The 18,520-nt window shown below is 49.8% G+C and overlaps 1 protein-coding gene across 4 annotated transcripts in view; it reads left to right on the top strand.

Moving 5' to 3' along the window:
* LOC127580904 (SLAM family member 5-like) overlaps positions 1-18,520 on the top strand; it is a 665,368-nt gene that overhangs the window by 580,582 nt on the left and 66,266 nt on the right. Inside the window, exons 5-6 of one of the 4 annotated variants that reach the window (XM_052034882.1) lie at positions 9,510-9,680; positions 9,862-11,273. The exons of 2 other annotated variants lie outside the window; for them this stretch is intronic. In XM_052034882.1, the coding sequence (XP_051890842.1) occupies positions 9,510-9,680; positions 9,862-9,998 (308 nt within the window). In that variant the 3' untranslated portion in view covers positions 9,999-11,273. Of the gene's footprint in view, positions 1-9,509; positions 9,681-9,861; positions 11,274-18,520 lie in introns of those variants that run through there. One more of the 4 variants, XM_052034883.1, reaches the window with a different exon arrangement.

The following is an 18,520-nucleotide window of genomic DNA, read 5'->3' on the forward strand; positions in this document are numbered from 1 at the left end:
GAGACACCGGTCAGTGTACAGAGAACCCCCTAAGACAGAGGGGAGACTTTCCAGATGTTTATAAATTCATGAGGTGCATAGATAAGGGGAATACCCAGAGTCTATACTCCAGGGGAGGGGGGGTCCAAAACCACACTTTTTCACATGGAGGCTGATGAGCAGATCGAACAATCTGCTGGAGGAAGTGGTAGAAGTGGGGATAAATACAAGATTTAAAAGACATTTGGACAGTTACATGGATAGGAAAGGTTTAGAGGGATATGGGAAAAATGGAGGGAAATGGGACTGACTCGGGCAACTTAGTCAGTCTGGGTGAGTTGGGCTGAAGGGCCTGTTTCCGTGCTGTGTGGTTTCCGTGCTGTATGGCTCTTTGGATAAGAGACACCAGTAAGTGTAAAGATATCTTAATATAGTGTAATGGACAGAGAGGGGAACTGAGAGACACTGATCAGCGCACAGATATCCCCCTGAGAGAGAAGGACTGAGAGACATCGATCAGTGTACAGATATCCCCCTGAGAGAGGGACGGAGAGACACCAGTCAGTGTACACATTTCCCTCAAGAGACAGGGACTGGGAACACCAGTCACTGTCCAGATATCCCACTGAGAGAGAGGGACTGAGGGGAACCAGTAAATGAACACACAGCCCCTTGGGAGAGAGGGACTGTGAGACACCAGTCATTGAACAGATATTCCTCGAGAGGGAGGGACAGAGAGATACCAGTCAAGCATACAGATATAACTCTGGAGAGAGAAGGTCTGAGAGGCACTGGTCAGTGCATAGTTATCCCCTTCACAGAGCTGGACTGACTGATGCCGGTCAGTATACAGATATCCCACAGATCAGATAGACAGAGAGACACCAGTTAGTGTGCAGATATCCCCCTGGAACAGAGATACTGAGAGACACCAGTCAGTGGAATTGGAATTGCTTTATTATTGTCACTTGTACCGAGGTAGAGTGAAAAATTTGTCTTGCATTCCGTTCGTACAGATCAATTCATTGGCCAGTGCATTGAGGTAGAACAGGGTAAAACAATGCAGAATGCAGAATAAAGTGTCACAGCTTCAAAGTGCAGTGCAGGTTGACTATAAGGTGCGAGGTCATAACAATCTCAAGAGTCTGAGGTGAAGAGTCCATCTTAACATACTAGGGAAACATTCAATAGTTTTGTAACAGCAGGATAGAAGCTGTCCTTGAGCCCGGTGGTACGTGCTTTCAGGCTTTTGTATCTTCTGCCCGATGGGAGAGGGGAGAAGAGAGAATGTCCAGGGTGGGTGGTGTCTTTGATTACGTTCGCTGCTTTACCGAGGCAGCGGGAAGTGTAGACAGAGTCCGTGGAGGGGAGGCTGGTTTCTGTGATGTGCTGAGCGCTGTCCACAACAAACTGTAGATTCTTTCAGTCCCCGGCTGAGCAGTTGCCGTACCAGGCTGTGATGCATCCAGATAGGATGTTTTCTATGGTGCATCGATAAAAATCGGTGAGGGTCAAAGGGGACATGCCAAATTTCTTTAACCTCCTGTGGAAGTAGAGGCGCTGGTGAGATTTCTTGGCCATGGCATCTACATGGTTGGACCGGGACAGGCTATTGGTGATGTTCACTCCCAGGAACCTGAAGTTCATAACCCTCCTGACCTCAGCACCGTTGATGTAGACGGGAGCATGTGCACCACCCCCCTTCCTGAAGTCAATGACCAGCTCTTTTGTTTTCCTGACATTGAGGAAAAAGTTGTTGACATGACACCATGTCACTAAGCTCTCTATCTCCTTCTTGTACTCTGACTCATCATTATTTGAGATCTTGCCCACTACGGTGGTATCATCTGCAAACTTGTCGATAGAGTTAGAGCAGCATCTGGGCACACAGTCACAAGTGCACAGGGAGTAGAGTAGGGGGCTGAGGATGCAGCCTTGTGGGGCACCAGTGTTGAGAATAATCGTGCCGGAGGTGTTGCTGCCTATCCTCACTGATTGCGGTCTGTTGGTCAGAAAGTCAAGGATCCAATTACAGAGGGAGGTGTTGAGTCCCAGGTCTCGGAGTTTGGTGATGAGTTTACTTGGAATTATAGTATTGGAGGCGGAGCCAATAAACAAGTCAACAAACAATATTGTAACAGTGTGCAGATCTCCCCCTGAGAGAGAGGGACTGAGAGACACCGGTCAGTGTGCAGATCTCCCCCTGAGAGAGAGGGACTGAGAGACACCGGTCAGTGTGCAGATATCCCCCTGAGAGAGAGGGACTGAGAGACACTGGTCAGTGTGCAGATCTCCCCCTGAGAGAGAGGGACTGAGAGACACCAGTCAGTGTGCAGATATCCCCCTGAGTGAGAGGGACTGAGAGACACCGGTCAGTGTGCAGATCTCCCCCTGAGAGAGAGGGACTGAGAGACACCGGTCAGTGTGCAGATATCCCCCTGAGAGAGAGGGACTGAGAGACACCGGTCAGTGTGCAGATATCCCCCTGAGTGAGAGGGACTGAGAGACACCGGTCAGTGTGCAGATATCCCCCTGAGAGAGAGGGACTGAGAGACACCGGTCAGTGTGCAGATATCCTCCTGAGAGAGAGGGACTGAGAGACACCGGTCAGTGTGCAGATATCCCCCTGAGAGAGAGGGACTGAGAGACACCGGTCAGTGTGCAGACATCCTCCTGAGAGAGAGGGACTGAGAGACACCAGTCAGTGTGCAGATATCCTCCTGAGAGAGAGGGACTAAGAGACACCGGTCAGTGTGCAGATATCCCCCTGAGAGAGAGGGACTGAGAGACACCGGTCAGTGTACAGATATCCCCTTCATAGGGAGGCACTGTATATGCCTGTGAGAGAGAAGGACCAAGAAACAGCAGTCAGTTTACACACAACCCCCTGAGGGAGAGGATGTGAGATACGCTCGTCAGTGTACAGATATCCCACTAAAAGAGAGGAACTGAGAGACATCAGTCAGTGTACAGAGATCCCCCTGAGAATGAGGGACTGAGAGACACCGTCAGCGTGCAGATATCCCCCTGAGAGACAGGGACTGAGACACGCATGAGTAAAAATCAAAGTCGAGTTTATTGTCACATGCACATGTGTGCACAGGTGCAGTGAAAAACTTACTTGCAGCAGCATCACAGGCACATGGCATCAGATAAGCAGCATTCACAAGAAAAACATGAATTAAACACAATTATAACATGAAAGAACACAATTAGAACAAAACAAAGAGTCCATTTTAGTGCAAAATGATCAAGTCGTCACAGTGTTGCTAAACTACAGTGATTACAGTTGTTCAGGTTGGTTCAAGAACCGAATGGATGAAGGGAAGTAGCTGTTCCTGAACCTGTTGGTGTGGGACTTCAGGCTTCTGTACCTCCTGCCCAATGTTAGCTGCGGGACGATGGCATGGCCCGGATGGTGGGGATCTCTGATGATGGATGTTGCCTTCTTGAGGCAGCGCCTCCTGTAGACACTACTGATGGTGGGGAGGGATGTGCCTGTGATGTACTGGGCAGAGTCCACTACTCTCTGCAGTTTCCTATCTTCCTGCGCATTCGAATTGCCACACCAGACCATGATGCAGCCAGTCAAGATACTTTCAACAGCACAACTGCAGAAGTTTGTCCGAATGTTCAGTGACAAGATGAAACTCTTTAACCTAAAAGAAAGTAAAGACTCAGGTGCGCCTTCCTTGTGATTGCATCTAAGTGCTGGGCCCAGGACAGGTTATCCGATATGTTAACGCCCAGGAATTTAAAGCTGCTGACTCTCTCCAACACGGACCCCCCCAGTGTAGACTGGTGCATGTTCACCCTCCTAAAGTCAACAATCAGCTCTTTAGTTTTGCTGACATTGAGCGAGAGGTCGTTGTTGAGGCATCACTCAACCGGGTGTCCTATCTCACTCTGGTAAGCTGACTCATCACCACCTGTGATCCGTCCAACAACAGTGGTGTCATCAGTAAATTTGTACATGGCATTAGAGCTGTGCTGAACCACATAGTCATGTGTGTATAGAAAGTAAAACAGAGGGCTAAGCACACAGCCTTAAGGTGCACCTGTGTTGCTGGTCAACGAGGATGTACAGATATCCCCCTGAGACAGAGGGGCTGAGAGATACTGCTCAGTGTACAGATATCCCCCCGAGACAGAGGGATTGAGAGACACCGGTCAGTGTACAGATATCCCCCTAAGAGACAGGGATTGAGAGTCACCAGTGTACAGATATCCCTCTGAGAGAGAGTAACGTAAACATACCAGACAGTGTGCAAGTATCCCCAAACAGACAAGGACACCAGTCAGTGTACAGATATCCTCAAGAAACCAGGTCTGGAGGCTCCAATCATTGTCCACTGAGAGAGAGGTACTGAGTGAAACTAGTCAATGTATAGACAGCCCTCCATGGGAGAGGAACTGCAAGACACCAGTCATTGAACAGATATTCCTCGACCAGGAAGGTTGGTGAGATACCAGGCAATGTACAGACTTAACCCTGGAGAAAGAGGGACAGAGACACTGGTCACTGTACAGATATCCTCCGACAGCTGGACTGAATGATGCTGGTCAGCGTACAACTATCCTGCTGAGAAGAGGGACTGAGAGACACAACTGAGTGTACAGATATCTGCTTGACAGGAAGGAACTGTGAGACACTGTGCTGTGAGAAAGAGGGACTAAGAAAGAGCATTCAGTTAACTGATAGCCCCCTGAAGGAGAGGGACTGAAAGAAACTGGTCAGTGTACAGATAACCCCCTGAGAGAGATTGCCACCGATTCACAAGACAGTGAACAGTTATCCCTCTCAAGATGGGGACTGAGAGACACCATTCAGGGTACAGATGTTGCAATGACAGAGAGGGTCAGAGAGAAACCAATCAGTGCAGAGATACTCTCTTGAGAGAGTTGGACTGAGAGACACAAATGTGCAGCGATCCCTCAGGAGACATTTACTGCGAAACCTGTGATTTTCCAGAAATCCCACTGAGAGAGAGGGACTGTCACACCAGACAGTGTACAGATATAAACATGAGAGAGAGGGACTGACAGACACTTTTAAGTGTTCAGATATCCGTCCAGAGACAGGGCCTGAGAGACTTCGATCATTATCCAGATATCCCCCTGAGGGAGAGGGACTGGGAGACACCGGTCAGTGTACAGATATTCAGTTGTGAGAGGGTCAAAGAGAAACCAGCCAATGTACAGATATCCCACTGAGAGCGAGGGACTGAGGGACACAATTAAATGTACAGATCTCCCTCAAGAGACAGGGACTGGGGGCACTGGTCATTGTCCAGATATCCCACTGAGAAAGAGGTACTGAGGGAAACCAGTCAATGTACAGATACCCCCCTGAGAGAGAGGGGCTGAGACACTCATGAGTAAAAATCAAAGTCGAGTTGATTGTCACATGCACATACGTGTATGCACTTAGTAAAACTAACGCAGCAGCATCACAGGTGCATCGCATTATATAACCAGCATTGACAAGAAAAAAATGAATTGATCATAGATAAAATACAATTTTTACAAGAAAGAACACAATTACAACAAAAAAATAAACGAAGTCCACTTCAGTGCAAAGTGATCAAGTGGTCCCAGTGTTGCTAAACTGCAGTGATTAGGGTTGTGCCGGTTGGTTAAGGAACCAAATGGTTGAAGGGAAGTAGCTGTTCTTGAACCTGGTGTTGTGGGACTTCAGGCATCTGTACCTCCTGCCCAATGGGAGCTGCGAGAAGATGGCATGGCCTGGATGGTAGGGATCTTTGATGATGGATGTTGCCTTCTTGAGGCAGCACCTCCTGTAGACACTACCAATGTGGGGAGGGATGTGCCCCTAATGTATTGGGCAGAGTCCACTACTGTCTGCAGCTTCTTACAATCCTGTGTGTTGAATTGCCGCACCAGACCATGATTCAACCAGTCAGGACAATTTCAACAGTACATCTGTAGAGTTTGTTAGAGTGTTTGGTGACAAGCCAAACCCCTTTAAATTCAAAGAAAGTTAAGACATTGGCGCACCTTCCTTGTGATTACAGCCATTATGCTGGGCCCAGGACAGGTCATCCGATGTGTTAACACCCAGGAATTTAAAGTTGCTGACTCTCTCCACCACCGACTCTCCAATGTCGACTGGAGCATGTTCACCCTCCTTCCCCTTCCTAAAGTCAACAATCAGCTCTTTAGTTTTGCTGACGTTGAGTGAGAGGTCATTGTTGAGGCACCACTCGACCAGGTGTCCTATCTCACTCCGGTAAGCTGACTCATCACCACCTGTGATCCGTCCAACAACAGTGGTGTCGTCAGTGAATTTGTACATGGAATTGGAGCTGTGTTTAGCCACGTAGTCATGTGAATCACTGGTCATTGTCCAGATATGAGAGAGAGATATTAAGGGAAACCAATCAATGTACAGATATTCCTTTCAGAGACTAGAACAGGGGTCTAAGCACACAGCCTTGAGGTGTACCTGTGTTGATGGTCAGCAGGATGTACAGATATCCTCCTGAGAGAGAGGGACTGAGCGACATCGGTCAGGGTACAGATATCCCCCTGAGAGAGAGGGACTGAGAGACACTGGTCAGTGTACAGATATCCCCCTGAGAGAGAGGGACTGAGAGACACTGGTCAGTGTACAGATATCCCCCTGAGAGAGAGGGACTGAGAGATGCTGTCCGTGTACAGATATACCACTGAGAAAGATTGACACAGATTTACAAGACAGTGAACAGTTATTCCTCTTGAGATGGGGCCTGAGAGACACCATTCAGGGTACAGATGTTGCAATGACAGAGAGGGCCAAGGAGAAACCAATCAGCGCACAGATATTCACTTGAGAGAGTGGGACTGAGAGTCACAAGTAAATGTGCAGAGATCCCTCAGGACAGGTGGACTGAGAGACACCAGTGATTTTCCAGATATCACACTGACAGAGAGGGACAGTGTCACACCAGTGTACAGACATCAACATGAAAGAGAGGGACTGACAGACACATTTAAGTGTGCAGATATCCGTCCAGAGACAGGGCCTGAGAGACATCGGTCATTATCCACTGAGTGAGAGGGACTGGGAGACACCGGTCAATGTACAGATATCCTACAGAGATCGAGGGATTGAGGGACTCAATTAAATGTACAGATTTCCCTCAATAGACAGGGACCGGGGGCACTGTTCATTGTCCAGATATCCCACTGAGAGAGAAGCACTGAGGGAAACCAGTCAGTGTACAAATATCCCTCTGAGAGATAGGGACCACAAGACCCCAGACAAGGTATAGATATCCTCTTAATAGGAAGGGACTGTGAGACACATGTAACATATAACACAGCGAGAAATAGTGGTCAGTTTACAGATAACCCCCTGAGAGAGAGGATGTGAGATATGCTAATCAGTGTACAGAAATCCCCCTGAGAGAGAGGGACTAACAAACACCGGTCAGTGTACAGAAATCCCCCTGAGAGAGAGGAACTGAGAGACACCGGTTAGTGTACAGAAATCCCCCAGAGAGAGAGGAACTGAGAGACACCGGTCAGTGTACAGATATCCACCTGAGAGAGGGACTGAGAGACACCAGTCAGTGTACAAATCTCCCCCTGAGGGAGGGGGACAGAGACACCAGTCAGTGTGCAGATATCCCTCTGAGAAAGAGGGATGTAAACATACCAGACAGTGTACAGATATCCCCAAACAGACAAGGACACCAGTCAGTGTACAGATATCCTCAAGAGACTGGGTCTGGAGGCACCGATCGTTGTCCAGATATCCCACTGAGAGAGAGGTACTAAGGGAAACCAGTCAACGTGCAGACAGCCCCCCTGGGAGAGAGGAACTGCAAGAAATCAGTTATTGAACAGATATTCCTCGACAGGTAGGGATGCAGAAATATCAGACAGGATACAGATATAACCCTGGAGAGAGAGGGACTGAGAGACACCAGTCAGTGGACAGATATCCCCTTGGGTGTGTGAGAAAAAGGGAGAGACAGACAGACAGAGAACCATTTTCATACATCTGCCATAAGACGAGTTCCTAAACAGTTCGATCCAGGCCTGAGTCTCACCTGTGTCCTTCCCTCTCAAGCTGTTCGACCACCTTGTGATCAACCCCATTACATCCTGCTGACACAGGAGACAGATGCGAGTCACATCCCACCACAGCCTCCACAGAGAGGGCTATGGGCCAAATGTGGGCAGGTGGGAGCAGCTCGCTGGGCGACACAGTCGGCATGGACGAGTTGGGCCGATGGGCCTGTTTCCATGCTGTACGGCTCTGTGCCTCCGTAGTACCTCGGTCAGTGCACAGGGTGACCAGTCACTGCCACCACCCCCCCACCCACCCCCACTCCCATCCAGTTTGGTCTCCCACATTGTTCCAGTGAAGCCCACCATAAGCTCAGGGAGCAGCACCTCAGCCCACTCCACGTGCTCGACAATGAAAACAGAGAGCGGTGGGACCATTCATCAGCTCATGCGGCATCTGTGAGCAGAGGAACAGAGCTCACGTATCAGCTCACGGACCCTTCGTCATTTTCTGCTTTAAGTTTAGTTTTCAAGCATCTGCAGGTCTTTATCTTCACCTCCAGGTGCACTAACATTGTTCCCCATCCTCCAGTGTGGACCCTGATCGAAAGCCTCTGAGAATCCCAATGCATCGCATCTCCTGGTCTCCCCTTCTCAATACACAGAGTCACACAGCACAGAAACCGCCTTGTCAGCCCACATGCCCAAGCCTCCCTTTTTGCCCACCTACACTAACCCCAGTTGCCGGCAGTAGGTCCCTATCCTCCTATTTTAGTGTCTGTCTAAATGCCTCTGAAACATGGTGACCGTATCTGGTTCCAGCACCTTGTCCGGCAGCACCTTCCGGATATTAACCGCTCTCTTACACAAACACTCACCCTTCAAATCTTCATTAAACCTCCTTTTTCTCACCTTAAACCGGTCTTTTGTTTTGATGCCTTGACCACGGGAAAACGAGTCAGTCTACCCAATCTATGAATTTATACGTTTCTATCCTTCTACCAGGTCACCCCTCAGCCTCCTCCACTCTGGGGACCACAGGTCCAGCAGATCCAATCTCTCCCCACAGCTGAAGTCCTCCCATCCAGGCAACATCCTGGTGAATCTCCTCTGCGCTCTCTCCAGAGCAGTCGTGTGGTCCGTGAAGATTTGTTTCCCTCCGCGACAGTTTCTTCAACCCCCCATTACAAATTTGGACAAATCTGTCTGCCCTCTCTGGTATTTTCCTTGAATTTACCAATGGGAGCTCCATGGAGTAGACCCGAGGGGTATTGTAGGGTAGGGGAGGGGATGGAGGGGAGTGATGTGGGGGTGGTTGGAGGGGACTGAGAGATATTGGAGGAGAGGCGAGGCGATGGAGGGGAGTGATGTTCGAGGGGGGATTGGAGGGGACTGAGGCACAGTGTTGGGGTGACGGGAAGTTTTCTCCGGCCTGAGGTGGGATGGAGTGGATCCGTCACTGGGACTATGAGGATGGGATCAATCACGGAATCTTCTCTCGTCCCCTGTTGCAGTGCCCGATACAACAACACCCGATACAACGACAGCTCTCATGTCTCAGAGAACGAGCTTTCTGATCAGATTCATGATGCTGGTGACCTTCCTGATCTCTGCTCTCACCGCGATTCTCTTGGTCACGCGGAGGAGAAGGGCTGCAGGAAGGGAAATGTCTTCAGGCACTGAAGGCAAGTGGATCTAACACCTAGTCCGTGAGGTTGGGGGATGGAGGAGGGAGGGAGAGGGGGTGGGGGCAGGGTAGGGGTGGAAGGAATGGTGACATCGGGGGAGTGGAGGGAGGGGTTAGATGGGGGACAGTGGGGAAGGATTTCAGTACGGACCCCGTTACCTCTGCTCTCTGTCCCATAGGCCCAGCGGAGACCGACACCGTTTACAGAGACAATCAGTGGATGAGGAAACATTGTGCTGACCGGCAGCCCCCCGAGGGGGACAAGAGGGTAACGACGGACACATTGCCCCAGGGAGGTGGGGAACTGGGGGAGTGAATCCCCAATCCCCTGGGACCACCCTCACCATTCCCGGGAGAGGGAGTACCTTAGGACCAACACATAAAGTGCACAATCCCACCCACCCAGTCACCGGGATACACTATCCCCCACACACCCAGTCACCAGGATACACTGTCCCCCACACACCCAGTTACCGGGGTACACTGTCCCCCACACACTCAGTCACTGGGGTACACTGTCACCCACACACTCAGTTACTGGGGTACACTGTCCCCCACACACCCAGTTACTGGGGTACACTGTCCCCCCACACACTCAGTCACTGGGGTACACTGCCCCCCACTCACCCAGTCACTGGGGTACACTGTCCCCCACACACCCAGTCACTGGGGTACACTGTCCCCCACACACCCAGTCACTGGGGTACACTGTCCCTCACAAGTCCCGTCACTGGGGTACACTGCGACTTCTCTTGTCAGCCATGGTTGTGTCCTTTTTCCATTCGAAAAGTTCTTCTTCTTTGGAATTTGTCTGTCTTGCACTTTCCTCACCTCGCAGAAACTCTAGCCACTTCTGCTCTGCCGTCCTTCCCACTAGTGTCCCTTTCCAGTCAACTTTGGCCAGTTCCTCTCTCATGTCACTGTAATTTCCTTTACTCCACTGAAATACCGACACATCGGATTTCGGCTTCTCCTTCTCAAATTTCAAAGTGAACTCAATCACGTTGTGATCACTGCCTCCTAAGTGTTCCTTCACCTTAAGCTGTCTAATCACCTCTGATTCATTACACAATACCCAATCCAGTACAACCAATCCCCTCGTGGGCTCAGCAACAAGCTGTTCTAAAAAGCCATCTCATAGACAGTCTACAAATTCTCTCTCTTGAGATCCAGTACCAACTTAATTTTCCCAATCCACTCGCATGTTAAAATCCCCCACGATTATCATAACATTGTCCTTCTGACAAACCTTTTCTATTTGCTGTTGTAATTTGTAGTCCACATCACGGCAGCTGTTTGGAGGCCTGTATATAACTGCCATCAGGGTCCTTTTACCCTTGTGATTTCTTAACACAACCCATAAAGATTCTAAACCTTCTGATCCTATGTCACCTCTTTCTAATTATTTCGTATTATTTCTTACCAGCAAAGCCATGCCACCCCCTCTGCCTACCTGCCTATCCTTCCGATATCCTTGGACGTTCAGCTCCCAAAGACATCCGTCCTTTAGCCATGTCTCAGTGACGGCCACAACATCATACCTGCCGATCTGTAGCTGTATTACAAGATCATCCAACTTATTTCTTATGCTGCGTGCATTTACGTACAATACTTTAAGTCCAGTATTTGGTACTTTTTGCGATGATTGCACTGCAACTCATCCCACTGGCTGCAAATTTGCCCCATCACCTGCCCGTCCTTCCTGTCATCTTTACTGCACGATCTTTGATTTATTACTGATTTCCCCTTCCTCAGCCCTATCATTCTGGTTCCCATCCCCCTGCCAAATTAGTTTAAACCCTCCCTAACAACTCTATTAAACCTGTCCGCTAGGATATTGGTCTCCTTCGGGTTCAGGTGTAACCCGTCCTTTTTGTACAGGTCATACTTCTCCCAGAAGAGATCCCAATGATCCAAGAATCTGAAGCCCTTCCCCCTGCACCAGTCTCTCAGCCACACATTTGTCTGCCTGATCCTGCTATTCTTGCCCTCGCTACCACATGGCACAAGCAGCACTCCTGAGATTACTACCCTGGAGGTCCTGCTTCTCAGCTTCCTTCCTAACTCCCTGTATTCTCTCTTCAGGATCTCCTCCCTATTTCTACCTATGTCATTGGTCCCAACATGTACCAGGACTTCTGGCTGCTCGCCCTCTCCCTTCAGAATACTCTGGACCCGATCCGAGACATCCCGTACCCTGGCACCTGGGAGGCAAAGCACTATGCGGGTGTCTCCAACAGGACCACAGAATCTCCTGTCCATTCCCCTCACTATGGAATCCCCTATGACTACCACATTCCTCTTCTCCCTCCTTCCCTTCTGCGCAACAGAGCCAGGCTCAGAACCAGAGACCTGGTCACCGTGGCCGTCCTCTGTCAGGTCATCCCCCTCAACAGCATCCAAAACAATTGCTGAGGGGGACGGCCACAGGGGTGCTCTCCACTATCTGGGTATTTCCCTTCCCTCTCCTGACAGTCACCCAGTTATCTGACTCCTGTAGCTGAAGGATCACTACCTCCCTGTAGCTCCTGTCTATCACCTCCTCATTTTCCCTAACAAGCCGTAGGTCATCAAGCTGCAGCTTCAGTTCCCCAACACGGTCTCGAAGGAGCTGCATCTTGGCGCACCTGGCACAGATGTGGCCATCGGGGAGGCTGGAAGTCTCCCAGGATTCCCACATATGACAACCTGAACAAAGCACTAACATTGCAGACATGCCACCTAATTCTACAAAGAATGTAACAAGGAAAAAGAAGTCAACTTACCTCGTCTCTTGCCTGTTCTCGCCGAAGCCTGTTCAGCCAAAGCCTGACCACTCTGACTCAGACCACGCCGACAATGGCTGCTCCACAATGGCCGATCTGCTTTACACGACCTCCTTTGTATTGGCCCTTCTTAATTCTGCAAGAAAAAAAACAGCGAAAATACACGAAACACACGAGCTTTTTAAACAGTTCGCCCGTACCTGTGAGGGACCCACTGCTCCTCTGTCTCTCGGGGCCAATTCTGCAAAAAATATACACCCATAGCTCTGGGTGTACATGCAGTGGGCACATTCACCACCACCATCTCGCCCAATTCCAATGATGTTCTCACAGGACTGGGTCCTGGAACTGTGAGGTCTGTTCTGGTGTCCTCGGGGAATTCTTTTCTTGCTGACGTTTCGTGTGGAGAATGTGAATGTGTGTCGTACGAGGATAATCGCCCAGATACCACTGTCAGCCTTTCACATCAAAGCCACCACGGCAAAATAATGTCGAGATTTTGTACAGCAAGCTGTGTGAAATTGTGCCTTCTGCATGTTATTAAACTCTGCACTGCAGTCCCATCCAGCGGCCTTTGATACAGGTGCAGATACCAAGCAAACTGCCTCTCCTGCGCTTTATTAAGATCTGCACTACAGTCCTTCCAGCTGTTTATAATAAAACAAAAATAAGTCAACTTGAATTAAACAACAAACACTTTATTAAACTGCTCACTTGATACAACTTTACACCGAGTTTGAAAGTAATATGTGGGAGGGAAGGGTTAGATAGATCTTAGAGCAGGATAAAATGTCAGCAGAACATCATGGGCCAAAGGGCCTGTACTGTGCTGTAATGTTCTATGTTCAATCCCCAAATGGAGTCTTATGTTTAAACTGAGGGAACTGGGAAAGTATGAAGGGAGAGTTGGTGTTTGATTAGGGAAATACATTGAAAGGTTTGACAGTGGACAGGCAACGTCTGGTATTTGAAGGGTTAATGCATCATTTACAGAATACATCTCCCCTCTTCAGACACAGAAACCCAGCAGGAAAAGTGGTCCGTCAGTGGCTGACAGGAGAAAGTACAGGTTGTGTTAAATCCAAGGAAGGGGCTGATCAAGTTGCTGGAAACAGCAGTAGGCACGAGCGGCACTACAGGAACTCCGCAAAGGAGGTCCCAGAAGCTGATGAAGACAGAACCTGAGAGTGGGCTGGTAAGAAAGGTAACATGGGCTTTAAGACCTTCTATATGTGTGTACAAGGAAAAGATGAGTGAGGGCAAGTATGGGCCCTTCACAGAGAGACAGGAGAATTTGTAATGGTCAATAAGGAAGTGGCAGGGGAGTTAAACAGAAAAAATTCCCAGGAACAGGAGAGAACTGAGGATCTAGTGAGGATGAGGAAACGAAAGAGGTAACTCATAGTGAAAACGAGAACCGGAGAAGTAAATGCTGATAAATCCCAAAGTTTTGAAGGTGCTGCCTGTGGGGATGGTGGACACCCTGGTTATCATTTTCCAAAGTTCTGCAGAGTCTGGGATTGTTCCTGTGGACTGACAGGGAGTGAACGTGACCCCACTATTTAAGCTCTGAGGGAGAGAGAATAAACAGGGAACTGCCGACCCGTTGGCCCAACATCAGTAGGAGGGGAAACGCCAAAATCTGTAACAAACAATGTCATAACAGAATGCTGTGAAAGGAATGGGATTGAGAAGATTAAGAGATTTCTGAAAGGAAAAAACATGCCTGACTAATTACTGGAGTATTTGGGGATGTGATGAGGAGGGGAACCAGTGGACGGGGTGTGTTTGGAATTCTGGCATTTTTCAATGTCTCACTGAGGAAGTTGGTCAGAACAGATGGCAGCAAGCAAGGGGGGAGGTTAACATACTTCCATGGATTGAGAATTGGCTGTTGGATCGAAAGCAGAGTGGATGGAGGAACCTTTCTCAGGGTGACAGGCTGTGGTTAGTGGGGCACCTCACAGATCAGTGGCTGGGCCCCAGTTATTCACAATGTCAACCATTTGGTGAGGGGACCAAATGTCGTATTTCCGAACTTGTTGATGATATAAAACTAGATGGGATTGTGTGCAGGGAGGAGGATGCAAGGAGGCTTCAGAGGAACACGGACAGGTTTAGTGAACGATCGAGGGACTGGCAGGTGGAACTTAATGTAACAAAACTTAAGGTCATCCCGTGGGACCCAAAACGGAAAAACAGAGTATTTTTTAAACAGAGAGAGTGGATGATGATGATGTTTGGAGGAAGCTAGGTGTACTTGTACTCTTCTCTGACAACCAACACGCAAGTGTGAATAGAATGTTGGCCTTGAGTGCAGGACTAAATATATCTTGTTGCATTGCTCCTGGACGTTGGTGAGACCACGTCGGGGGAACTGTGGGCAGTTTTGATCTCCTGAAATAAGAAAGGTGGCACACAGAGGGGGAGCACAGTGAGAATTCACCAGACCAGTTCTAGGAACGGTGGGTTTGCCGTGTGAGAGATTGAGTAGAACTAGGTCTGACTTCTCCGGAGTTTACAAAAATATCAGAAGATTTCATTCAGACCCATGCAGTTCTTAGAGGGGTTGACAGGCTGGATGCAGAGAGGATGTTTCCCCAGGTTGAGGAGTCTAGGACCAGGGTCACAGCTGCAGAATAAGGGGTTGGCTCTTTTGGATTGAGATGAGGGGAAGTTTCTTCACCCATGGGGTGGTGAACCTCTGGAATTCTCCAGCTCAGAGGCTCAGTCATCGAGTTCATTCAAAACGGAGTTTGGTAAATTTCTGGACAGTGTGGGAATCTTGGGATATGCAGACAGTGCAGGAAATTAACACTGAGGTCGGTCAGCCGTGATCTTGATGAATGGCGGAACAAAATTAAAGGCCAAATGATCACCTCCTTCCTCATGTTATTATGCAGGGACTGTGTCTATCCCAGAGCTGTGAGAGGGGTCTAGAAATTGGGGAAGGGAGTGAGGGAGTTGAAAGACAGTTCTGGTCAGAGATACGTGCCTGTCTCTGGGCAGCGAGAGGGCTCTTGTGTTTCACTCAAGTCCTCGCTCAGTCTTCTGAATTTAAGTGGATACAACTCCAGCCTGTCCAACCTTCCCTCAACAGATAACTTGTCCATTCCATGCATCCATCTTGCAAACCTTCCCTGAGCTGCTCTGATACGTTTCCACCCTTCCATGCAGACCAATAATTCCAGGTGTGGTCTCAGTAATGCTCTCGATGACTGAAGAATGATTCTTCTACTTTACTATTTAATTCCCCAGCAATTCCATTCACTTTCCCGATGAATTCTGGCACCTGTTTATTAGCCTTTGGTGATTCATGCACTTGGACACCCAGATCCCTCTCTATTTCACAGCTCTGCAGTCACTCTCCATTTGGATCGTTTGCTATATTTTACTTTGGCTGCTGAAATGGAGACTTTTACATGTCCCCACAGTTTGCTGCATTTGCCAGATCTTTGCCTACTCACCTCCGTCTTTTTCACTTGTATCTTCTCTGCAATTTACTTTCCCAGTTCCCTTCATTTCATCAACATCCCGCCAACCAAAGAACCCATTTGTGCCACCTCTCAGTCTCCTGTTAGCCAGCTAACATTAGTGGAGGGAGGGATTGTTTAGGGTGGAGGGAAGGAGGGTTTTAGGGCAGAGAGAGGGAGTGTTTAGGGGGGTGGACGGGGAGCTGATCGAGCGGTTGCTTTGTCCTGGATGGCGTGGAGCTTCTCGAGAGTTGTAGGAGCTACACTCACCCAGGCAGTGGAGAGTGTTCCTTGCTCTTTGAAATGCACGAAAAGTGTGGGTTTGGAAAATCAGAAATAAAAAGTGGAGCTGTTTGTAGGTCAGACAGCATCTGTGGAGAGAACAGAGACAACGTTCCCGGACAGCAAACCTTCAGAGCTGGGTGAAGTTGGACGTGAACAGGATGTTGGATGCAGAAAGGAGGGTGACGGGCAGGGAAAGGCTGGTTCCTTCATGGCCTGGAGTTTACGTTCCCTGCCAAGGCACTGGTTGTCTGCATGGTAATTGCTGAATATTGCAGCTTTCCCTGTCCGCAGTCCTGTCCAAGGACTTCCCCATCGAGATAGAGTGTCCTTGGTCCTGACCCACTGTTCCAGATCGGAACAACCCTGCACTCCCGACCCAGTGATCAAGATCAAAGTGACCCTGCAACCTCTAACCCACTGTTCTGGATCAAACTGACCCTGCAGCCCGGTGTTCTAGATCAGGGTGGCCCTGCGTCTTTTGTCCGACCGATCAGGTCAGAGAGACCGTCCACCTTGTGAAGCAGTGTTTAAGATCCGTGTGCCCCAGTGCCCTGCAGCTCCCTATTCTGGATCAGTGTAACCCTGTTCCCTGAGGCCAAATATTCTAAATCAGTAACTGCAACCCTTTTAACAACGTTCTGGACCAGAGTAACCTTGTGCCCTATGACTCACTGTTCTAGATCAATGTGCCCCCGTGCACTGTGATCCACTGTTGTGGACCAAAGTGCCCCCGTGCCCTGTGACCCACTGCTCTAACTCAGATCGTGTACACTGTGACACACTGCTCTAACTCAATGACCTGTCTCTGCGACATTGGTCTGGATGACAGACATCTTGCCCACTGTTACCCACTGTTCCAGACCCAGGCTGTTACCAACATTGTAGGTGAGTACGATGTTACACCCTGTGACCAGCTACCCTCGACTGTAGGCCCCATGTCCTGCGATATCTGTTCCAGAACACAGCGCATGTGCCCTGTAACCTCCATTCTAAACCAAATTGAGCACATACTCTGTGACCCGCTGTATCGGATCAGAATGAGACCCTGTGACCCTTTTTCTCGGTCAGTGACCCTTCCAGAGATAGGACGTGATGTTCCAGAAGACGTGTCCACATTCTCTGCCAATGCCAAGACTTCAGGAAAGTTGGCACACTGGACAACAACACACTCACCTTGGGCAGTCCTTCCCCCTCTGGTCCTGTGGTCAGGCTACACCAGGCGAGGCTGGGGGTGGGGGAGCGTAGAGGAGACAGAAATAGCCAGACGGAAGTCGTGGTTCTTGTGGGTTTGCACCCTGGAAAACCCTGACAACAGACACCAGGTGGCAAAACTGTAACTTCCTTCAACTGGTCTCTCCATCGGCCCAGAGAGGGTGGGGAGGGGAGGGGCTGGGGCTGGGGCTGGGACAGGGGCAGACAGACAGAGGTGGGGGAGTGGATGGAGGAGAGAGAGGGGAGGAGAAAGGAGAGGGAGGGAGGCAGGAAGGGGGGGGAGGGCTTGAAAGAGAAGAGGGACGGAGGGGGAAAAGGAGCGAGTGAGGAAGAGCTGACAGTGAGAGACAAAGATGGAGAGAGAGAAGCGGAGAAAGGCTGCACGGGAGGGAGTTGGGGAGAAGAGGGGCAGAAGGCAAAGGGAGAAAAAACATAAAATCCCGGCAAATATATGACACAGGAGGCCATTCGCCCCATCTTGTTGCTGCTAGCCACTCCGTGCTGCTGCAGCTTGTAGCCCTTCACGCCTACAGTGATAACTTGTGGGGAGGGGTCAGACAGTGAGTCCCAGACCTCCACCCTCTGGGGGAGAAACCATCCCTCCTCTCCCCTCTGATCCTTGCCCTGTTTCCTGTAAATCTCTGCCCCTCTGCTCGGGGAAATCATTCCTTCCTATTTACTCTGCCCAGACCCCTGACCATTTTACGCCCCTCCACTGTCACCCCTCAGCCTCCTCCGTTTAAGGGAAAACAACCCCATCCCTTCTGATCTCTCCTCACAGTGACGGTGTTCCAGTCCCAGGAACATCATCGTAAACCTCCCCCCTCCACCAGTCACCCTCTCCAGTGGGACCCCGGCTCTCCTGGGCCGTGTTGACCGCAACTGTCCCCAGTGTCGGGCTGGGGTCTCACTGGTGCTGGACACGGTTCTAGCCTCCTCTCCCTGTCCTTACACTCCGTGCCTCAGCTGTAGGAAAGAACCTCATCACCTTCTCCTCCCCGGTGACCAGACCAGTTCCATCTCCCTGCAGTCTAAAGCCCTCAACAAATCCCCATTGACCACATCAAGCACTCTGCCCTCATTGGCCCTCCTGGTGTCCTCAT

Source organism: Pristis pectinata, chromosome 20 (assembly GCF_009764475.1).
Source record: "Pristis pectinata isolate sPriPec2 chromosome 20, sPriPec2.1.pri, whole genome shotgun sequence".
Taxonomy (NCBI): domain Eukaryota; kingdom Metazoa; phylum Chordata; class Chondrichthyes; order Rhinopristiformes; family Pristidae; genus Pristis; species Pristis pectinata.